Below are 23,910 nucleotides of genomic sequence, written 5' to 3'. Positions count from 1 at the left end.
AGGTGAGCGTGAGTGTTATCCATCTATTAATCCAATTTCTTCTTTCTGCAAACTCTGCGGAGCTGTCAAAAAGCAATTAAGTTGAGTAGTGTGCATTTTATCAAGAACTGTCAATCCTGCTGACTTAATTAAATTCTATTCAGACCTGCAAGATGTGACCTTCACTATGTAAATAATAGTCCTTAGCGTTGTGCAGACCTGGGGTGTAGATGCAGGGTGATGCCTTTCTCCCGACATCATGCGATCTGAAAATAAGGTAAACAATGTTAGGTTAACAGGATAAAACACATGTATATATTGTACAGAACAGTATTACAGTCAGGGGCACTTGACTCATAGCAGAAAATAATATTTCAGGCATACTTTATGTATCTACTTCTTTTCCAGGTTATAATTAAACACCAACGTTTGTTGACCTAAGTTAAAAAGGGACATTATTTTTCTTTGATTCAAAGAGAAACAAACCATTATAGTGAAACCCACTGAGTTTGTGGCGCTGCCATCTGTAGCTATATTTCTGGATATCAAGTCAGTAGCTACAAATCACTAACTATACAAGAAGACAGCGAGCTGCACTAATCAGTGCCAAATCCAGTTGCAGTGTCTCTTGAGCTTTGGCCCCATAAACAGAGTAGCAAAGGACGCCTGCCAGTGTAACTGCTCATCAGTGGCAAATAATGAGGTCCACACTGTCTGATTCTTTTCTTTTCATGGCATTTTCATCGCAAATCGCTACTTTCACTGTACCCTTATTAAATACATTAAGTGGAGGTTTGCTCTCATTCTGCATGTTTAACAGTGAGCGAGCTGGAAGTGGAAGAGAGCTGCCATCTCCGTGTTATAAAACAGACTCACTAACCACAGTTTCACCCTATCATAACATCAGCGCAGATAAGTCCTGAATAAAATAATAAAACCTATCCTGCGTTTTCTTCGCCAGTCAAGTGCTATTGAATTTGCTTTTTGAACATCGCCGGTTTATTCCTTTTCCTTTCTCCGGGGAGCTGTGTACTTTCTCGTCTCTCGGTCTCGTTAGCATCCCAGTAAACACTGATGGCTCATAGGTGAGTCAGAATTATGCTGCAGCTGCCAATGAGAGGCTCCAGATAGGAGAAGGAGCTTTATAATGGGCTTATGAGGAGGAGTGGATGGCTCTGAAGACAGGACAAACAGTACAAGGGAAGAAGAAGAAGATGGGCCTTACACTTGAATTAGAATTGACAGTAGTGGCTTTTAATAGAACAGCTTAAACTGCTAATGGCTTTTATGTCATGTTGGGGGGGAACACGGTGTTCAGATTGGATTAAATTGCTAATATTTGGGATTTGATCAGCAGATATTGGCACCGTTAGAAAAACTGTATCCAATTTTAGCTTGTGAGGAATTAAAGCAATGTAGTTTTCCTTCTTTCTTTCTTCTACTTTCATCTCACATTTCACTTTAACTCAGCTGACCTCATACTGCTTCTGAGTACAAAGGAAACAAAACAAACTGCCTCCACAAAGTCACATATGCCACGGCTTACATTGCTAATCCCTCGGCAGTCAAAAACCTCATCACTGTGGAATGACAGTGGGCCTTGTCTTGCAACACGTCATTGCTCTCTGTTGCACAGACAGAACGGAGAGAAGGGCAAGTGGGGAGGTGTAAAAGCTCAATGTTTTCTTTAATGGTATCTAATAGTGCTGGCTATCCCCTATTGTAAAGCAGCAACGAAAAGGGGGAAGAGAAGTTTGCAGTGGCACTGCGTTCAACTTTCATTTTTACATGTTTTTTTATTTTTAGCTGTATAGCAGCAGCTTTGTGTGACTTTAAATGGTGAAAGTCTTTGTTTATATTAGCTCCATGGCAGGTGTAATACTTCCACTTTGGGTTTCAAATGATAGGCAGGCTGATTTACACTGTCATTAAAGTAGAAAAACACTCTTTTGAAGCAGCGGTGGATAATGGGTCCTTCTTATCATTGTCTGTGACTAAAATAAATCCCACGGGAACACACAAGCTTTTGGAGACAGTTTTTAAATCCTCAAGTTCTTCTGCCTTATTAGGTTTCAGGACATATTGGAGGAGCCAGTTTCTTGCCTACAGCACAGGGATACAAAATGTCAGGCTTTTACACTGCAGAGATACAGACGTGAGATTACACTTGAGCTTTCACCGTTTTGGGGTGTAATGAAATACTTTGTTTGGGGCACGCACTCAGTCTGTGTTTATTTCTTGAAAATGTCATTGTGGAATGTAATTAAGTGGAGTCTGACAAATTCTCTGATAATCACCAAAACTAAGGGGATTAATATGCCGAAAAACCACAATCACTCCAATCTCCTTTGTTTGCTTTCCTGGTGATTTAAAAAATTATTTTCTTGATTATATCCAACTTGAGTGTTTGAGGATTTTATCGAAAACGAATGATGATGTTTTTCTTTTTCTTTTTTTCTTTAACATGTCTATGTTTGCACTTTATGTGCAGTTTATTGTAAATTTTCTGATCAGGTTGCCGTGTATATTAATGCGAAGGCTGACAGGAGTCTCTTCCTCCTATCACAGGTGTTAAATTGGGATTTGGAGTGCAATGGGTTTCAGGAATGGAAAATAGAAGGCAGTAAGATCACCTTGAGATGTCTCGATTGAAAATGTCGTGCGAGTGCGATCTGCTGTGCATTGCCATATTTCTCTCTGCCTCATATTGGTTTAGAGTGTTTGCAATACCTGGAGAATCTTGTTATCAAATATTAAAGATGTTATCGAGCCCCCAAAACTGCTAACTAGAGCCGGAGACATGCACCTCTGCGCTGAACCCACCCGGTCCCAGCCGACCCCTCCTGTCTTCTTATTTCCTTTTCTTACTTTTCCCCATGTGTTTATATGGTATGATGCAAACATAATATTTTTCTTTTTCTTTTCTTTTACCTGGTGATTTCTATGAAATTTTAATTTCACACTGCATGGCTGACACGATGTCAAACGTTTGCCACATGATTATCGTGCACAAAGGCATTTATGATAGTTTTATGTTGACTCCCTACATATTTGTGTCATCTATAAAAAAAACTGCACAAGAAATGTTTTGTTCAATGTGTGTTTCACCTCTTTTTTTAGCAAATGATTGAGAAAATGTGAATATACAATCGTGTGAAAGCGTTTTGAAAGTAAACAAGAACAGGATTGAGTATTTGTAGAACCACCTTTATTAGTGATAAACTGAAGTAATCATTTTCTGTGTGACTTTATCAGTCTCTCACATCATCGTCACTCTTGCCACAGCATTTTAATCCGACTGAGGTCTGGACGTTGGGTCATTATGTTATAGATTTGCTGCTGTGTTTGGGATCGTTGTCCTGTTGCATGACCCCGATTTCAGTCAGACAGACGGCCTCATATTTGACTCTAGAATACTTTGGTGTGCAGAGGAGTTCGTGGTCTGATCGACTGGATGACTGCGGCGACTGTGGCTGCCAAAAAAAGCCCCGGTCATTAGCCCTGCACCACAGTGCCTGACTGTTGAAATGTGGTGTTTGCACTAATTTGCACTAACACGGTGCTGAGCATTACAGCTAATTCTCACCACCACCTGTCTTGTGGTTTGTTCAAATGCAACTGTGCAAACGTAAACCGTGCTGCTGATGTTCTTTTTAGAGTGAAGAAACTCCTGCCCAACCCTTCTAAAGAACCTCTACCTGTTCAGGCTTTTTCTAATTATAGTATTTTGAACTTTTGAACATGAAGCATGCTAGCTGAGGCCTGTGGAGTCTGACATGTAGCTCTTTTGATCATTGCACAGTGAATTTGCTGCCATGTCCACTCCTGGAAAGATTGACTAGTGTTTGAATGTTTCCCACATGGGAATAAACTTGTGAATGATGGACTTTAAATTGTTTGGAAATGCCCTTATAACCCTTCCAAGGCTAATGGGCAGCAACAGCTGCTCCTCTAAGATCAGTGCTGACATCTTTTCTCCTTGGCATTGTGTTAAGACACACCTGAATGCTCCAGAATAACAAAGTGACAGAGCGTCTACTTTCATAGACACGCTCAGACATTTTTTCACATTGTTATTATTAAGTCTCGATATGTAAAACCATTTCCCATGATGTTATCTTGTTTACTTATAAAACCAATTTCAGTTAAAAAGGAAAAAGATAACATGCATTAAACACATCAAAGGCTTGTAAATGAGAATCTGTGCGTCTCCTCTTTGTCTGATAATTTCTGCTATTTTCCTCGCTGTAGCCTGCTGAGAGTCCTCAAGCTGAGCCCATGGCTACGTTAAAGGTTTTCGTTTTTTTAACGGTGTACAGAGCGAATTGGGATTCTTGACATTGAAATTATATCTTCAGACACTGGCTGCTATTCTTTGGTATTCCTACCCCATCAGATTTACTTCAGCACGCAATCCTTTGTCATCTATCTAATGTATGACTGCGTCTCATGGTGAGTGAAAGCCTGGTGTGCCTAATTGTGTCTCGTGACTGGAGAAAAGGTAGCAGGTCGTTTATAGGGCCAAATAAATTGTCTCCAGATTTGTATACATTATAACCGTTTCTAAAAGCCAGTATTACAGGATAATGTAATATGTTCTCATAATGTGCATCTTATATCAGCCATAAATCACTGTGGTGTCACTCTTTTATTTATTTATTTCCTTATTTTTTTATCTCCAAAAGATGATGCCTGCGTTTTTATCCCAAGAAAGAAAAGTAGCAGCTCATTAGAATAAAGAATAGGCACATGGAAAGTTTCATTGGGAAAGTGGCTTTCAATAAAAATCCGCAGAGGTTGTTTATTAAAACAAATGCTCTGAATGTCTCCCTCGTAAAAAGCTGCTCTTCTAATGGCTAAGAAGTTCAAGGATTAACCAGCAATCAATCTCCTCAGTGCTTTAGCTCAGCGGAGAGTAATAACACCTTAATTAGACTTCCGAGACATTTTTTTCCCTCTGTCTTGTATGCCATTAATCCCAATCAGTGTTTCTGGCTAATTTTGATGTTAGTCTAATGGCATGGCCGCATGTGTTTACACAGCTAATTCAGGTCAACATACGGAAGTATATTATCCTTTCATTATAGCAATGATTTGTTTGTTTATTTTCTGGTTAAGCAGGGGCTTGTAAGGAGTTAAGTAAAGAAGATGTGAGAGGAAGATGAAAGAAATAAAGGCAGACAGCGAAAAATGGAAAGGCAGAGAAAATCAAATCAGAGGGGAGGACTCTGCTTTTAAGCGAATTGACAACCTGAAGAAGGGGGAAAACGATGAAAACAGTAAAACGTTAATATTGCTTTTGAAAAGCGGTGCCATCTTCCAGCTCAGGTTCCAACAAAGTCTGGGAACAAACAGGAAAAATTGACTCTGACAGAAGGAGATTAGCCTCAGTGCTCCTCTGTGAGTAGAGCAGCCAGCTGTGGACAGAGCGGGGTCAGCCTCCAACTCCAGGAGACCCAGCAGCCAGGGCCCTTCCTCCTGCTTTTCCTTTCACCTCTCCTCTCCTCCCCACTCCACTTCTCCTTCTGCAAGCTTCAAGCCTCCCCTCTGTGCATGCCTGGCTTCCTGCATGGCATCCTGTCTGGACTTTTTTTTCTTTTTTCAGCTGACCCCAATCTCCTCACATCCCATCACCATCTCTCTGGGAAGGTGCCTTTAGGGGTCACGCATGGCTGAGTTTGTTGTCACACCGGTTGGCGTCTTTCTTTCAAAGCCCAAAGAAGGTGGACCGTCTCCGTCCTGCTGACTGTGGAAGGCTGCGGTTTGGGCCAGAGGTCCTGAAGATGCAGTTGTGACTCTTAAATTAGGTGTTCAAACATAAGAGGATTGCGGTAGCAGAGATGATGTGGGTGTCAAAGTTCCTTCAGTGTAAATCAAAAAGTAAAAAAAAAAAAAAAAACCCTAACCAGCTCTCAGACAGAGGTTGTGCAAAGTATAATTTTGGTATTGGCAGAGAAGTATTCAGCTACAGTGATATTTTTCCCTGAGTTTGTTTTTATTTTGCAGGTTTTTCAACGGTGCAGTATAATATGTATCTACACCAGCACCACAGTTTCTTCTGACAGCATTCAGAGCTTCTTCCCAATTTGCATTCTGTGAATTTTCATAGTGATAGTAACTTTCCTCCTGTCAGACTGATGTAACTGTTTGGATTTTAAGGCCAGGGGACAATTAAAAGATGAATTAAAAGTGTTAAAAGATGTTGCCTGCTTAGTGTTTCAACATTAAACAATAAGAATGGAACATTTTGAACCTGGTAACAGATGATCCAGTACTTCCAGGAGGCTGAAGGGGAGCTCTGGTGGCCGCCAGTGTATTTGACCTTGTAAAGATTAAGCTAACATGATTTAGAATATCATGTGAGACACATTTAAAGCAGCTTTGAGGATGTGATTTCATTTTAATTTGGGGTGGAGCCTCAGTAAAAATCCAAACCCAGCGACAGGAAACATGCTGTAATCACTTTGTCAGAGGATTATGAGAAACAATAACTCAAAGCTGGCCTTTGATCAAACTTGTGGATGGGAGACTGTCCTTGGTGGTGCAAAAACAAACATCACCCCCGTGTCCCATAACTCTCTCAGTGTTACTGAGGTTGGTGATTTGATATTGATTAGGTTTCATGAGAGCCCACAGCTCATCCAGCTTATTGTTCCATAGGAGGGTGTGGAGGTTTGTCCTCCCCTTGAGTCTCGTGGCAAGTTGCATTATCAGCTGCTGTGGCTGTCCTGCGTTTAGAATGCGACACAACAAAAACAACTCTGTGTACCTCCTGATAAATCAATTATTTCCCTTGGCCCCGTGGACTGAGGTAAAACATGCGGTGATGGGTGTGTTTGTAATTAATCCGCCTGTCGCAGTAGAAGTAACAAGAGCAGAGTGGAGTAGAATTCACACAGCCCTCAAATGCGCTGACACTTCAGCTTCGAGAGCATCAGGCTAATGAAAAGTATATGCTTTAGCTGCTCTGCTAACGAATAAAATCTGCTCATCATTTATTAATGTTCACTTTTGCAGGTGCTGATTGAGGCAACGGTTTCGAAGGAGCGGCGAGGCTACATTGCCATAGATGACATCATGGTGCTCAACTATCCTTGCTGTAAGTGGATTGCGGTCACAGAAGATGCTGCAGGAAAGAAATATTTAGCTTTTTTTCTTGGGGTGGGAGTAAAACAGATTTTAAAGCAGCATGAAATATAAATGTGATGAGGAGAAGAGTAATGGCTAATTGACCTTTTATATTAGTACAACAAGCTCTCCCGGGGCACGCTGTGACAACAGCGGCACTATTAAGACACTGTGACACCCAAATGCCAACACTCCCTTCCACCTGAGAACACACCTGTCGTTTTGCCTCCAGCACGCTTTGACAGGCAGATTTATTTGTTAATCAGTGTAATCTCAAATTCAGTCTCTGTGAAGGCTTTCGCATTTTCTTGCACTTAACTCATAAAGAGGTTTTCTACATTTAGCTGCATTTTAAAGCTTAATGAAAACGCCTCCTGTTCAGGGTTGTTTTTTTGTTGTTGTTATAATAAACAGCTCCCAGCAGCACAGGGCTTTTTGTGTCACTGGTGAAAAAGTGAAAGGAGCATTTCAGTTTTCTTCCTAAACTTGACAACTTTGTGTGAAACAAGAGTATATAAATAGTATATAAAAGATGGACATTATTGCTTTTTTTAAAAACCTGCTAGGACTGTCATATTGTCAGGTTTTCTGCTACAGTTATGTTGACCAAACAAACTCTTGGTGATATCTCAGCAATTTTCTCCAAACTCCAGCAATAACAGGTAGGTTTGTCAGGTGCTGGTAGTGTGTTATCTGTCTTCTAGTTCAGCTTGATTTTATGGATCAGCTGCAGCCGCACACTTTGCTGGGAACTGGAGTTCTTCTTTCCTATTATGGTAACTGGCAATCAGTGTTGAGCTGCGGCACTGCCACCTTCTACGTTGGTGTGTACACCAAATTACAGTCACTGCTGCTGGATTATTTCTAGTATTATCAAATGTGTATCACTTACTAGGTCCCTGAAACGACTGTGACGAGTGAATCACATCAAGGTTTGTTTAGGTTTAAGGCACCGATGACATTGGCACTAGCTTTAGTTTTCAGGCTTGGATACATCTTTTATATGCACTACTGTGTGAGTGATTAGCAGTTCTCCAGGCTTTATGAGGGTCTCAGTTTTTCTTTGAACATTTTGTACCTGACTGTTTTCTGAGTTTTTGTTTGTAAGCCACTTAACCCTGACCTATGACTCATTTAAGCACAAAAAAGGCAACAACACACAAGATGAATCTGTTACATATAACAAACAACATTGCAAAAGAACCCGTTTTAAATTGCATCTTTAGGCACTTTGTTACTAGAAGCCTGTTGCAAAAACAACATTTTTTTCCCCATTTTTTTGAATCTCTGAAAGTTGAATCTCTGAAAAGTGACAAAGAGAACAGTTTGACAGATATAATATAGCATTTTTGGTTCAAGTCATCATTGTGCATGGAGGAGCTCAGGAGTGAGCTGCAACAGTAAGTGTCTACAGTCACATGTAAAACACAGTGGAGGCTCATCATGATTTGGAGCTGTGGTGTTGGGGATGTTGCCAAAACTGACAGAAATATGAACATAGAAAAGTACAGTCAGATTTTGATCCACCATGTAAATACCATCTGGAAAGTGTGTGATGAGCAATGACTTCATATTTAAACACGAAAGTGATCCCAAACACACTGGCAATGCAGTAAAAGAACACCTGGATAGAAAAACACCCAATCAGTCATGGATTGGCCCCTCAGAGCTTAGACCTCACGGATGTTGAAGCAGTGTGGGATCATTGGACAAAACAAAATGCAGCCAACATCCAAACAGCATCCATTTTTGTCCTTAGAGAAGCCGGGAGAGCTATTCCTGAAAACTAGATCATGAAATGACATGAAAGCTGCCTGAGAAATAAAGGTGGTCACACCAAATATTGACTTTCAAGCTTATTAAAAAGTACTGGCTCTGTGTTTGCCTTATATACTGTATTAACATGTATGGTTTCACGTTTAAATCAATTACAGCACCTATTTCCCATTTTCAAGCAAAATATAAAGAAATGAGTGGTGGCTCAAGACTTTTACACAGTGATGTACAGTCTTTGTATAAAACGTATTCGCTAAAGCTCCCGAGCTTAATACTCGGACAAAGTCTCTCCCTGTCACTTACACACTCCCTGTACAGTCCCACTGCTGAACACAAGGGCTCTTGTCAGCTCATAGCACATTTAACACCTGAGCCACGCTGCTTTCATGTGACTTATATACCTGACACAAACTTGAAGGATATTTTACTCTCAGGGGGATCTCTGTTATATCCCTGTTTTTTATTTCTTTTTTTTTATTCTTGCTGAGTTGGACACCTCGGGGATTTCACGTTACAGAGGATACCACCAGGAGCTCTATTACGTGAACATTGGCTGTAAGATTGCTTTGTACCCATACTGTATGCATATCACCCAGTCAGACACCCTTTTACTTCCAGACATAGCAGATGGCAACTTCTGAATGCTCCCACTGTGGTCATTAAATAATTAAGACTCTCATCAAGACCTGAACATGCCTTATGATGTGGCACATAGCCAGCCTGCCTTACTTGGCAGCAAAGAGTGTGGAGGAAGAAAAGGAGTGAAAAGACATTAAGTGTTGCATACAAAAAAAACAAAAACAAAACTAAGAGGAACTCTCGACAAAAAGTTCCTTTCTGGGAATACTGGATAAAGCATGGTTGACATTTTTGTTGTATTCTCCTGAGTCTTAATCCTTGACTCTGAAACCAGTGTTGCAGCCCAATGAAATATTTATCGCGCTAAAGAGTCCCGAGGATAGGATCTGACACATTTAGCTGTATAACACTGCAGTCGGTTCCAAATGCAGAGCTTGTTCTTTTCTATTCACACTCATTTCAGTGTTTGTTTACTGTATATTTGGCTCGCATGAATTATGAATAAACCTTAGGAGGGAAAGTCACTCAAAGGAAACATGGCCACATGTGGGGTACAAATGCAAGCACTCTCCTTTACTTACTGTATACAAACAAGATGAAGAAATTGTCATCTTCCTCGCAGCTAGATGGGAACAGAGTCTTGTGCAAAACCAGGCAGAAGATGAGTGAGACGCAAACATTTGCTTCTCCCCGATGCTTCGGCTTCACAGCAGCCCTGCATTCTCCTCCTGTCAGTCATCTGGAGTGACATGTCAACTTTTGCTACCCCATCTCTCAGAGTTGTCAGGCAGTGCTGCCAGCATTTACCCAGTGATTTGGCTCTGCAGGGGTTTGGTACTCATTGCTCTATTGTTAATCATGGAGTTGGGTGAGACGGCTACTCCCACACACTGACTCATTGGCGGCTCCCGCGCAGGTTGCTGGGACATTATTAGTCGAAATGCAGAGAGCCAATGCTCACTCGCTGGCTTTTCTTCCACAGATTCACTCCCACATTGTGCTTATCTATAGATCCCCTCTAATCTGATGTTGTTTGTAAGTTATTTTAGTGGTGGGCTCTGAGCGAGCCACTGCCCACATTTGCATTTACAGAATTTCCATCGCGATAAAACTATATACGCAGCGCTGAACACATTTATTACACAGCCTGCCATAAAAACAAAGAAACGGGAGTATTTTGGAAACTGGTCAAAATTCACTGGAGAATTCACCTGTTTATACCCAAATTTGAGCCGACGCACTCGACTTCTCTGTGAAGTCACAGATTAATTGAGCATAACGTTGAGCAAAACTATCTGCGTGTTCAGGAACACAAGTAAATAACTGTAATTTGGCATCTTAGATAATAATAATTATGTGCTTTACTATTTTTTCAGCATTTCTGTAAAAAGCTAAATTTGAAAATTGATGGATAACAACAATAATTCATGCCAAAACAACAATTTTAGCATTAAAAATATCAGAGCTTTGTACATACTGGTGGATTAAACATTACAGAAAGAAAATGGGCATCAGTGGCTTTAACCTCAACAACACTCAATTTCTATAAATGTTTTTCTTGTATTTTATATCGTAATTACATTTTTTTTGAAAATGCAGTGCAAATTTAGACTTAATTTTGACCGTGGAGAAACTGGAAACGAAAATCAATTCTTACCCCTCAGCCTGAAAAGGCTGATGCAAACTGAATGAACCGAATGAAAATATGTGAATAAATTGCTGCCAAACTACTGATAAACTGATTTCTGTTTTTAATGGTTGCCCTTCATAGCCGGTCAGTTTCATACAAAGTCCTCCAAACTGCTGTTTCAAAACAGAAAAAGCCTGAAATTTCTGTTCTTGCATTTAAAAAAACAAACAAAAAGAAAACCTGGATCAAAACATGTTATGTTAATCTGACTTGCATTGTGAATATTTTACTGATGCAAATGGTGAAAAATGGTGAAAATGGTGAAAATCACAACATGAGTAATATTGTCGATGGGTTCAATAAATTCTTCATAAATGTTGGCCCTGAACTAGCAGCGGACATCCCGTGTCATAAAAATGAAAATATCAGTAATATAAAATCAAATCCCTTTTCACTGTTCCTCTCAGCTACAAATGAGCAAGAAGTAATAAATATCACATTAAAATGTAAAAGTAAGTCTTCAATGGATTATCATGACATAAATATGTCTGTAGTTAAACAGGTTATTCTGAATATTGCTAGTCCCTTAACATGTATCTGTAATTTATCATTTCAGTCCGGTTGTTTTCCAAAAAAAATGAAAATTGTGAAAGTAATACCACTATATAAAAGTAATGACAAACACAGTTTTACCAATTATAGGCCTATTTCTCTACTGCCTCAATTCTCAAAAATTCTAGAAAAACTTTTTAATTCAAGATTAGAAAAATTCCTTGAAAAACATCAAATAATAAATGTTGGTCAGTATGGTTTCAGAACGCAAAGAACCACTTCAATGGCGATAATTGAGGCAGTAGAAGAAATTACTGATACACTGGATAAAAATAAATATGCAGTTGGTATTTTTGTTGACCTCAAAAAGGCCTTCGACACAATCAATCACTCAATTTTACTGGATAAATTGGAAAGATATGGTATTCGAGGGAAAGCTGGTAACTGGTTAAAAAGTTACCTAACGGGTCGGGAACAATATGTTAGCATAGGGCATTACCATTCAGAGAAACTTGGTATTACATGTGGTGTTCCCCAAGGGCCAGTGTTGGGACCAAAACTTTTCAATGTATACATAAATGATATTTTTGATGTTTCTCAAGTACTTAAACTCATACTGTTCGCAGATGACACCAACATATTTTTCAGTAGCGATGATTATACTGATCTTGTAATGACTGTAAACAGGGAGCTAAAATTAATAAAAAAAATGGATGGACATAAATAAATTATCATTAAATATAAATAAAACTAAAGCAATGTTTTTTGGTAATTTAAAATATAATATAGAATTACCAATTATCATTGAAGGTGTACCAATTGATAATGTGAGTGAAAACAAATTTTTGGGAGTTATAATTGATAACAAAATTTCATGGAAACCCCACATCAGACACATAAAAACCAAAATTTCCAGAAGCCTCGCAGTTTTGAACAAAGTGAAACAATTCCTTAATAAAGATGCACTTCGTACTCTGTACTGTACCCTGGTTCTTCCATATCTTACATATTGTGTGGAAGTGTGGGGAAATACATATAAAAATACAACTAATCCATTAGTCACAGTACAGAAACGAGCACTGCGTATTATTCACAAGGCTGGTTATCTAGATCATACTCACAAATTCTTTCTTCAGGCAAAGTTACTTAAATTCCAGGATCTGGTTAATTACAAAACATCCATAATTTTGTATAAAGCTTTTACTAAACTTTTACCGGCAAATTTACAAACTAGATTTGAAATTCGAGAAAAGGTTTATAATGTGAGAGGCTTTGGAGAATTCAAATTACCCAGAACTCGAACAACCCGTAAAGGCTTTTGTGTGTCTGTATGTGGTGTGAAAATCTGGAACAGTCTGAGTTTACAATTGAAACAATGCAAAAATATTCATAGATTTAAATTTCTCTACAAACAGTTGGTCTGGTCACAGTATACTCAATGATGGGTTTTAGTGTGCTCTGTAATGTCTGTCCTCTTACCATTGCTGGTATGGATTCCAAAATAAAAAATAAAAAATAAAGTGTGCGTATGTATGTACATATATGTACTTGTGTGTGTAGATATATATGTATGTATATGTATGTGTGTCTGTTACTTGTAGTTATTACTGCCTGTTACCTGTGGTAATGCAATTTATAATTTATATATTCTGTATTCAGTTATGAAGGCTCTAATTGTTGGTTGCGAGCTGCCGCTTAGATGCTTGTATCTGCCCGGGGCTGTTGATGGGTCTGTATGCAATGATGGGCGTAGCTGTTTATTGTTTTTTTTTTTGTTGATGAGTGAGTATAGGGGTGGGATTTAATAAGTTTTCTTCGTCCCACTCCTTTTTCAGGCAAGTTTTGTTTTTTGTTTTGTGTATTTTATGTTCAATATAGGTATTTGTTGTGCCTGAAAATGAATAAATAAATGAAATGAATGAATGAAATGAACGGTTGAAAGGTAATGGGTTTTTTTTTTTTTTTTAATCTCACAGTGGGTCTCTCTCTCTCTGTCTGTCTCTTTAGATAAGGCGCCACACTTCTCCAGGCTAGGAGATGAGGAGGTCAATGCTGGGCAAAATGCCACTTTCCAGTGTGTTGCTGCTGGAAGGGCATCAGAGGCTGAGAAGTTCCTGTTGGAGGTTAGTGCTTCATGATGGTGTTTATTGCCGAAAGTAACCTGTGTTTACTGTGTGTCAGCTTGTTGTATTTTTACCTTCAACATGGCAACAGTACAAAGGGAAGACTTCTTTTAATACTAACTCTAGTGCCTAATGTTACAGACGGATTATTAGACAAGGCTCCCTGGGCACGTGGGACACAGTAAAAGTCATCACACACTTTCCTATGAAGAGAAAACCATCCTGCACACAGAAAAAGACACATGCGACCACAAACATTGTGTCAATTTTATTCAACTTTGCACCTTTTTCCTTGCTATCTGGTTATTTTGTTTCTCCTTGTTGTTATTTGATTGACTTTTCAAAAAAGAAATTTGAACATTCATTTCAAGTAGAAGCTATAGCCTACAGCCAGGAGTCCTGAGGCCTGTAGTGTGAAGTAAGATTTTATCTTATCAGGGCAACTTCAGGTTGAACCCTGGGTGTTTAGTACGACAAAGGCTGTGTTTTTTCTGTACTTTACCAGGCTATATCATGATGGTAACTTATGCTGTAGATTTCATATGCTCAGGAGCAGGTTATGTTCTAGATTAGAGATCAATTGGTATGAAATCACCGCCGACCCAAAAATAGTGTCACCGATCCTGGAAGCTCTCGGAGTGCGGATAGTAGGAATATCTAAAGTTTTACAGTCGTGTCTTAAGCCTTTCCCTGATGAGCATCAATAATAAATGCAGATTCTTGGACCTTGATGTTTTTTTTCTCCTGTTGGCTGCAAACAACTTTATGTTATTATTAACATTATTAATGAGGGTGTGTTTCCTCTCAAAAAAAATCACGCCACTCATTTGTCTGTATTATTTGAGTAATTGGTTCATAATTTTCTAACATTACAGTTTTAGCTTTTAAAATTAGTTACTTTGCACCTTTTAAGTGAATGCACAGTGGAAACCCTGGGTTAGGATAAGTCAATCCACGTAATGGAAATATATCATAGGTGTGTTGATCTTTGTGTTTAGTGATTTGTCCGCAGGTCTGTGACTCATGGTTAAGTTTTCACATGCTGCTACAGTTTACTGCATACATAACTGTCACGTCTCTCTCTGTGTGTCATCATTATATGTAACCCAGACGTATTTATCCTTAAATAAAGATGGTACACAAAGGCTGAATGCTATAAAGGCTATGAAGGCCTTGAAGTGTCTTCACTCCGCTGCCTCTGAAAAGTCGCCTTGCTGATAGGATCGCTGTGTTCTTGTCCTTTTGCAATGTATCTATTCACATGATGGTCGCCATTTGAATCCATGTGAATGAGTATTTTTTTTTTAACTCTTCTCTTCTCGAGGCCCAATTAAAGACTTATTGTAGGGATTCATAATTTGTCCATCTCATGCATACAGTTAGCATGTAGCTACATATTCAGTGCTTTTGAGCATCTTACCACCCACTGCAGCCAGCATTAATCAAAGCTGACCCAGGAAAACCTTCTGCATTGTTTGAAAATGGGAGACGTATGATTTAGGTAATTGCTGTATCCTCATCCATACCTCTCTGATCAAGCCACCCATTTAGTCAAACACAAAGATGAAGGCAAATGCGTTGGGTAATTAGCTGGCATAACTAGAGATGGACCGATCCGATATTACGTATCGGTATCGGTCCGATACTGACCTAAATTACTGGATCGGATATCGGAGAAAAATAAAAAATTTAATCCGATCCATTAAATATCACGAAAGCACCTCACAAAACTTGCAACACGCCGTAACTCACCTCAGAACGTTAGCACGTCGGAGCAGTATGCATCACGTGATAGAGCGGCTGTGGCATGCGGGACCTGTCGGTGGTCTGGATAGCATGTGGAGCTTCGCTAGCAACCCGGCATTTCATCTCCGACAAAGTTATCCCCGAGAGAAGTAAAGCAAGTGTGTAAGTCCATCTCTGAATGTTTGTAAAGCATTCCTGCGTTAAGCTTACCAAACGATATATGGAGCGACTGCTTCTTCTGGCTGCTACTTCAATCATGAAACTGCTTAACGATCAGCTGATCGGCTTTTCTGTCGCGAGTCCGTCTCTCTGGTTTGCTTTTGGCCCACTTTGCACCAGAAAGAGGAAACCATCGGCTGAACAACAGCAGCACGTTTAAGCTTGATCAGCTGTTGTTAGAATTTATTTATTATTACTTTCTACTCGAGGATCTTTTTCTACGTAGCTGACGGCTGGTAACTGTACAGGGGCGGATCTAGCAAAGTTTAGCCAGGGGGGCCGATAGGGCATTAACTGGGAAAAGGGGGCACAAAGACATACTTTTCTTTCTTATTCTCATTTAAAATGTCTCGCTTTTAATAAATAATTATCCGAATCTTACACCCAAAGTTTTAATTTGATGTAAAATGAATAGAAGTCCATTACTGTATATAGTGACTATTAAGTCTAATATATATACCCTAGTAAGCTATAGTACTTTTTCCTTTGGGAAGGTACCATCTGTGCAGTCTGCAATTTTGTTGAAGAAAGATGTTGAATCTATTTAATATTTCTTGAAAAATAATTGATTTCTGTGCATTTTTTTTCACACTGCATCAAATTAAGGTTGATTACGTCGATTAAGCATCATGAGGTGGAGCGTGAGGGGTGGTTCCCTATTTTTTATTTATTTATTTTTGTTGTTGCTGGGAGTTGTTAGTTAGTTAGGTTGCTTAATATTTATGCTAAGTACTCTTTAAAATACCAGAATAGGGAGGATGGTGTAGGTTTAAGTTTATTAGATTGATCAGTATTGCTGAACTATGAAATATTTTTTTTTTTGCATATAGGTATAACAGAATAGCTTTAGTGTAGTTGTTGTTTTAAACTTGAGTATGAACTTATACAAAATGCAGCAAGATATTTAAAAAAAAACAGTTTTGTTGATTAAAAAACATTATATCGGATTCATATCGGTATCGGCAGATATCCAAATTTATGATATCGGTATCGGTATCGGACATAAAAAAGTGGTATCGTGCCATCTCTAGGCATAACCCTAGAGACGCCTACTGTAATGAGATCTTCAGGCCACTGGAATGCTTTTTTTCCCCTCCTACCTCCCTTCTACCTTCAGCTGTCCTCTTCCATTGTCTGCTCCACACATGCACCTCTCAGGCTGTTTTCTGTTGTTGTGCCCTTTCGTGTTGATTGTGTCTGCAGTACCAGCTGTACCGCAGTCTCAACCGTACACGCCTGCCAGATTAACAGATCGTTTTTGTCGTTTCCTCGCCAATTAGCTATAGCCAGATTGTTTATGTAACATGAAGTGATCGCATGCTATTTGATTTACTCTGATTTATTCTGATTTCTGCTGTCTCCTTTCTGTAATTCACCGGCCAAGTAACAAAAAAACAGGAATAGAAAAGATGCAGGAAGGATACATTACTGTATTCTTTTTTCTTTTTCCTGCGGTTACAAGATTTGTTGACTTTTTAACCCTAATCAGGGGGTGTGTGTTTATGTGTTTGTTTGCAAGACTCGGCCTGAGGTTCCTGTGGTCTGTGGCTTTTTGAAAGCCTCAAATCAGCAGTATGACAGAAGCCCAAATGGCCCAGTGTAACCCAGAGGTCTCGCTGCTAATCACAGTACGCTCACATTCTCATTCTGTGAAAGCTGTTGGATCAAAAGTACTAGAATGATGATTCATGTCCACTATTTCACACGCGGAGAGAATGGCCTGAAAACATGAGGAAAAAAATGCCAGAGCCAATGTGTTATTCTGAAACAGTGAGGATGTGACAAATGCTAGTGGTTTTAATGGTGTGGAACAAGTGAGAAAGGCCTCTCACAGTGCAACAGCTAGGTGCATCATGCAACATTCACTGGAGCCTCTTTTTTCTCTGTCACAGTTTTTTCTCCACTTCCTACTTTCTGCCACAGCTCGCTTTTCTTTCCATTCTTCTTAGACTGAAACAAGCGGACATTTTTTCTTTTTTCTTTTTTTTGCTAAGACTGCTTAGGTGTGAATGCTTTGTTGTGTCAAACACATTAGCTTTACCAAGAGGAGCACTATGGACTCACTGTAGGCTCCTCTCGTAATCTTATTATTTTATTTTATTTTATTATTCATATTACTATCTGTGTGAATATTTTGCTAAAGTGAACAGGGCGTGAAAGACTGGAGAAAAAAGTGGCGGAATAGAGAAAAGAAAAGGGGGGGTGAGGATGAAACAGACAGACGTGTGTGTGTGTGTGTGTGTGTGTGTGTGTGTGTGTGTGTGTGTGTGTGTGTGTGTGTGAGATCATTTGTGATGAAACATACTTGAAAATGTGGGTCACACTCCAACCATGCCCCCCCAAGAGCTAGAGGCAGACAGGGAAAGACCCTGGAGGTCCTGGATGGAGCTTCTACAGCCAAGGGCAAGAGTGCCAGAGGACCAGAGGCAGCGGCCAATCATCCCGGCCAAGCTAAGGATGGGGGCCCCAGACTCCGGGCCCCCGAGAACCGCTTGACACCCAGTGGAGCCTCCACCGTGCAACGTAGAGGCCCACCCTTAATAGCAATGTGGGGATCAATGCTCAGGGTAGACCCAGGCCTAGCCCTACACACACAGAAGCTGCACATAGACACACAAGCACATACACCCCATCCTCTGAAGTGCAGACAGATTGGTGCCTCTCAGAGCCAGCAGCGGCCATTTCTGCACTTTCGTGCCTCTTCATGCCATCATTCAAGTATTATCTGTGCTAAAGTGATTAAACTTTGATGCATTAAAGTCCATCTGTCTCCCGATTGTAACTGTTGAACGGTTAAATGTTTTGCTTCAATAACATTGCACGCTAAGGACAGATGAAGTCGAAGATGGGCTCCATTAGGGCACGACGCTCATGACATATATTACCCCCGTAATCACTATTATTTTAACAAGATTTCATTTGTTTTCATTAAAGCACGTCTGATCGTAATATTGCATGATTAAATCAGGGAGATGGTCCTTCCATTCTAATGAAATTGTACACAACTGGACGATTCTTCTTTTTAATCACACAGCTCTAACTAGAAGTGACCCAGATAGCAATAATTTGTGTATTGCTACATTATTAGCTTTGTGTTCCAGGAGTTCACGGTGCGGTAACTGTGGAGGCAACCATAAAGGTTGTTAGTGTGTGTGTGTGTGTCCCGTGCTAATAGGGAAGGCTGGATGTTGTGTGCAAGGGTGTTTATAATAAAAACATCAGTGTATGAAACATAATGAACCCGTACTTAAAAGACAAAGTAAACAAAGTACCAAAACAAGGGAGCAGAGGCAAATAGAAGGCAGGAAAACTAAAAGAAGGCAAAGACTCCTTATACACCTAAACTCACCAGCTGCTTTATTAGCTATGCTTGGTCAGCTTCTTGTTACTTGAATGGGATTTTGAATGTGCCAGTCTGGCACCATTTGCTGGTTGTTTGGCTGGTCTGAGTATTTCAGAAACTGCTGACCTCTGTTGATGTCAGAGAAGAATGCCCAGACTGCGTGATGGGAGGACAAGAGCAACTCAAAATAAAAGCTACTTACAACCAAGATATGCAGGAGAGCATCTCTGAATATGTTAAACGGGGTACAGCAACAGAAGACTACTGTGGGTGTGACTCCTGTCACTTAAGAACAGGAAACTGAGGCTGCAATTTGCACAAGCTTAAATTGAACAAGGGAAAACTGGAAAAACACTGACTGGTTGGATGTGTGGAGCAACATTCAGATGGTAGGGTCAGAATCTGGTATAAGCAACATGAATGCATGGATCCATCTTGCTTCGTATCAATTGTTCAGACAGGTGGTGGTGTAATAGTATCAGGGATATTTTCCTGGCACACTTTGAGCTCTTTAGTACTAAGTGATTTTCATAACCTGAGTATTATTACTGACTTTTTATGACTACAGTGTACTGATCTTTGGATGGCTGTTTCCAGCAGGTTAACGCACAGTGATACAAAGCGAATATCATCTCAAACTGGTTTCTTAAACATGACGATGAGTTCACTGTACTCAAATGGCCTCCACAGTCACCAGATCTCAATCTAATAGAGCACCTTTGGGATGTAGTGGAACAGTAGATTCTCAACTTGGATATGCAGCTGACATATCTGCAGAAGCTGTGTGATGCTATTTTGCATTAATATGGACCCAAATCTCTGAGGAGTGTTTTCAGGAGCTTGTTTTACTGGTGCCAGAGTCAGAAGTCAGAAAAAAACTGCAAAAGTTGCAGAGTATACCTAATGAAGTGTCTGGTGATGGTATATGCTATAACATTACAGGCAAACATCCCCAGCTATTCTGGGATTCCGCGTGGATATGACACAAACATGCTCTGTAATACTAATACTGTCAACGTAAAGCATACAACTCCATGCAGATTGAACATCTGCATATTTTTCATGCCTTTAAATAACTAATATTTGCTAAAAATCAGTTTTAATTAGTGAGTCAGTCAGCGAGGTCTTCCATCAGCTGAAGGGACACTCCGCTAATTTTACAACTGAAGGTCAGTTTCCAGTCATGGTGAGGGCCACTCAGTATGTGACAGCCGTTGTCTTCTGCCGTCCTTCAGGCCTTCATTACAAACTGGGACACTGAGTCTGAAAGATGTCGAGGCTGTAATGGAGAGACTTTATCATGTTGCATTATCCCATGCCAAAGATCTTGGGTGTTGACAACTTGACTCATGCTAAAGAGTAACAGTGAGGACATCTCAGCCTTTAATGCCTGCCTTTTTTTGCATAGCTCTAGATTTTAAAGACTCTGACTACGTCATTCAGAGTTATTATGCATTTGTATTTTGTGAATTTTTCACACTACTACAGAAACATCTACACTTATGTGCGTGCGGGTGTAAAAGACTGTGTTATTGTGCTGTATAAGATGATTTATATCTGTGTGCGTGTGAGAGGGACAGGTCATGGCCTATCCTGGTTTCTCTGACCATGTCCTTTTCTGCTTTCCAGAGACACAATGGGGACATTTTAACAATGGCGTCAGTCAAGCACCTGAGCCATCGGCGCTTTGTGGTGTCCTTCCAGCTCGACAGCGTCCAGCGAACTGATCAAGACCTTTACCGCTGCGTCACTCAGTCCCCCAGAGGCTCCGGAGTCTCAAACTTTGCTGAACTCGTTGTCAAAGGTAAACATCCTTTTCCCTTTTCTCTGACTGTTATTATTGTTTTCTTTTAGCCTTCATTCTCCATCATCCCAGCCGTTATGATTTCCTGCTTTTCTTGGACACAGTACAGTACTGCATGTGATTGAAAGAAGAATTAAAAAGGAAACAGATACCCACAGGATATCATTTGTGCATGACTGCGAATGTCTCGCGCATTTATCTCTAATTTATTTCACAATTTGTATGCTACAGCGACCACTTGAAGGCTTTTTAAGTGATATCCACAGTCTCCCTGGCATGTGCGGCATCCTGAGCTGTAGTTGCCAGATAGACTGCCATACTGAGCTCTTCAGCTCTCTGTCAGAAGGCAGTTCACTTGCCTGGGACTCCTGCAGCCCTTGTCATATCATGTAGCGCAGATGGTGACCTCACTACCATTACTCACTCCATCCCCACCGCCCAACACCACCGCTTTGACAGCATAGTAATGACATGGCTTGCGGGATGGTTTGCTGGCATAACAAACCCGAGCCCTCAGCAAAGTAAAGAAAGGAAAATAAGGATGTAAGGGATTCTCAATCCCCTTGTCCTCTACTGTATGCTCTTGTTATTATGTTTTTAAAGACCGAATGGAGCGCAAATGAGAGTGAGGACAAGCTCAAAAGGAGTTTTTAAGCCAAGCTAGCAGAGTGGCTCTGTGGATATCAGTGTCTGTCGCTTGGCTGGCTGATAGATTGGTGCAGTCCACCACTTTGGTGGACAACCGTTGGATGGGCTGCTGTGAATTTTAGCCAACAGTTAGGATCCCACCACGAGGAAGCCCCCTGCTTTTGTAGTTTTTTTAAAGTGCTGGGCACATGCATGAGATTGTCTTTTTTTTTTTTTTTTTTTTTTTGCAGCACCATAATCTCAAACCATCCATCAACGTCAGCTGTATTTATTACGAGTTAGTGAATGTTAGGATGCTCACATGCTTAAATTACATTGTGAACATGGCACATATGAGCTTTGTAATGCCTCGCTTCCATAGTCCTTTTACTGATAAGACAACGTGGGTTGATTTTAGTGTCGCGATAGACTGATTTGCTGCAAAAAGGAGCCCCCTTTGCTAGAACGTTAACCAGCGAGTGCCAGAAAACCAGGACACAGCGAATGTACTTGACAGATGGCTGTGATTTGCTCACACTCTCAGTGAATAAGTGTCATTGTGTCTTTGTGGTTGTTGCTTTCCTTATTTTGTTATAATCAGGACAAAGATGTTCTTTCTGGCAAGGCTGCACCACCAGTAAATGCGATGGCCAGTTAAGTTATTCTCATGTCAGCTGCCTGAAACTCCATAACTGGCTGTGCTCTTCGCTGACTTAACAAGGCTTTCATAAATCCCTTTTCCCCTCTGCTCTGCTAAAAAGAGCCTAATCATCCCCTTAATGAGTTGGATCTACTCGTTTATATAATGCAGAAAGAATGCGAGAATCATAGTAAACCCTTCTACTGCTCCACGGAGGGCTCGGAGATAGCTACATGATTAATAAAACAGTTTTACCTTGTCCGTATGTCTCGGGCTATTGTTGTGGGCCCTGAGTTTATATGTGCACACATATTCTGTCCTAAGCATATTTGAAAATGCATTGGCAGAAACAAATGTTGCACCGACGAGGAGTCCCACATTAAACAGACACTAGCACTGAGAGCTTGCTTTGTTTTCATGGAAGTGACAACTATTAATGAACTAAGGGGGGGATACAATAAATTAGCAGATAAAATTGAGTCTACTTAAAGTGTGAAAGGGGTAGGTGAGATACTTTGAAGGTAATCGCACTGGCTGTTTGCCTGTTTGCTCAAATTTGGCCTTTTATTATAGATGCATCCATTGACAGTTAAAAGATGAGCTGCTGCAGGCACAAAGAAGCAATACAGAGTAGAGGTGAAGTTGTCGAAAAACCCACAGAGAGGAGGGCCATAAAAGACAGAGGCAGGGATGAAGGATTAGTCACAGCCACAGATCTAACTCTGATCTTTTCTCATGCTTTGTCCACATTTCTTTTGGCTTTCCCATCCCTCACTCTCACGGTTGCCTGTGTAAGTGTTTAGCGGCTTGGATCTGCCAGAAAGTGACGTGGGCAGTGGTATTAATTCTCAGTTTGCCAGGCTTTACCAGCAGTAATGTATTCAGCTCTTTCATCGTGGTGGCCGGCTGTCTGAGAAGTTGGAGAAAAACACGCACAGTAATTATTGTCTGAGTTACAGGGAATGTCACGTTCAATGCGACGCATGCACAGCTGTTTTTTGCATTCACCCCTTTGCTAAAAAATGTATGCAAGGCTCTGAACGCCCCGTTAATAGGTATGACTAATCTGCTATTTGAACATAGTTTGACCTGCTCACATCCTGCAGTCTCTGGAGACTCATTTAAGACTCAGTGGGCTTTAACATAGCCAGAAATCTATTTGCATACGCCTGATTAGTAAAATTAATAGCACAACTTTACCACCCTAGATTGTGCAGCAGTGCTGCCGGCCTGCCAGGAAGTGCTTTTATCAATACCAATGTGTTCTTAACCAGCAAAACGAGAAAACACTGCTTTTCATTTTCTCCGACAGTACCCCCATCCCCCATTGCGCCGCCTCAGCTTCTGCGTGCTGGCTCCACTTACCTGATCATCCAGCTCAACACCAACTCTATCCTGGGAGATGGCCCTATTATCAGGAAGGAGATTGAGTATCGTGCCAGCCAGTCTCCATGGTCAGAGGTGCATGGAGTCAACATGGTCACCTATAAGCTGTGGCACCTGGATCCAGACACAGAGTATCACATCAGCGTGCTGCTGACTCGACCGGGAGAGGGCGGAACCGGCCCTCCGGGACCTCCTCTCGTGAGCAGGACCAAGTGTGCAGGTGACTAATAATTGTTCCCAAACTCATAAAAATGGGATTTTATGCTGTATATATTCTCTCTTTTAACACAGGAAGTGTGTTTTCTTTTAAGGATTTAAAGAAGATTAATGGGGTAAATGTACCAAACGATGACATAAGGAGCTAAACACACTCTTGAG

At 40.5% G+C, this 23,910-nt stretch overlaps 1 protein-coding gene across 4 annotated transcripts in view; it reads left to right on the top strand.

Moving 5' to 3' along the window:
• Positions 1-23,910, top strand: part of ptprub (protein tyrosine phosphatase receptor type Ub) — a 203,580-nt gene that overhangs the window by 109,678 nt on the left and 69,992 nt on the right. For all 4 annotated transcript variants that reach the window (XM_086310943.1, XM_086310942.1, XM_086310941.1 and 1 more), the window contains exons 4-7: positions 6,997-7,078; positions 13,652-13,767; positions 20,705-20,879; positions 23,459-23,752. In XM_086310943.1, coding sequence (XP_086167069.1) covers positions 6,997-7,078; positions 13,652-13,767; positions 20,705-20,879; positions 23,459-23,752 — 667 coding nt within the window. The remainder of the gene's footprint in view (positions 1-6,996; positions 7,079-13,651; positions 13,768-20,704; positions 20,880-23,458; positions 23,753-23,910) is intronic.

The sequence above is a fragment of the Aulonocara sp. 'chitande type north' Nkhata Bay genome, linkage group LG11 (assembly GCF_057382095.1).
Source record: "Aulonocara sp. 'chitande type north' Nkhata Bay isolate Kocher_YH1m ecotype deep benthic linkage group LG11, A_spYH_male_GT1.1, whole genome shotgun sequence".
In the NCBI taxonomy this organism is placed as follows: Eukaryota; Metazoa; Chordata; class Actinopteri; order Cichliformes; family Cichlidae; genus Aulonocara; species Aulonocara sp. 'chitande type north' Nkhata Bay.
This window is presented reverse-complemented; position numbering and strand designations above follow the sequence as displayed.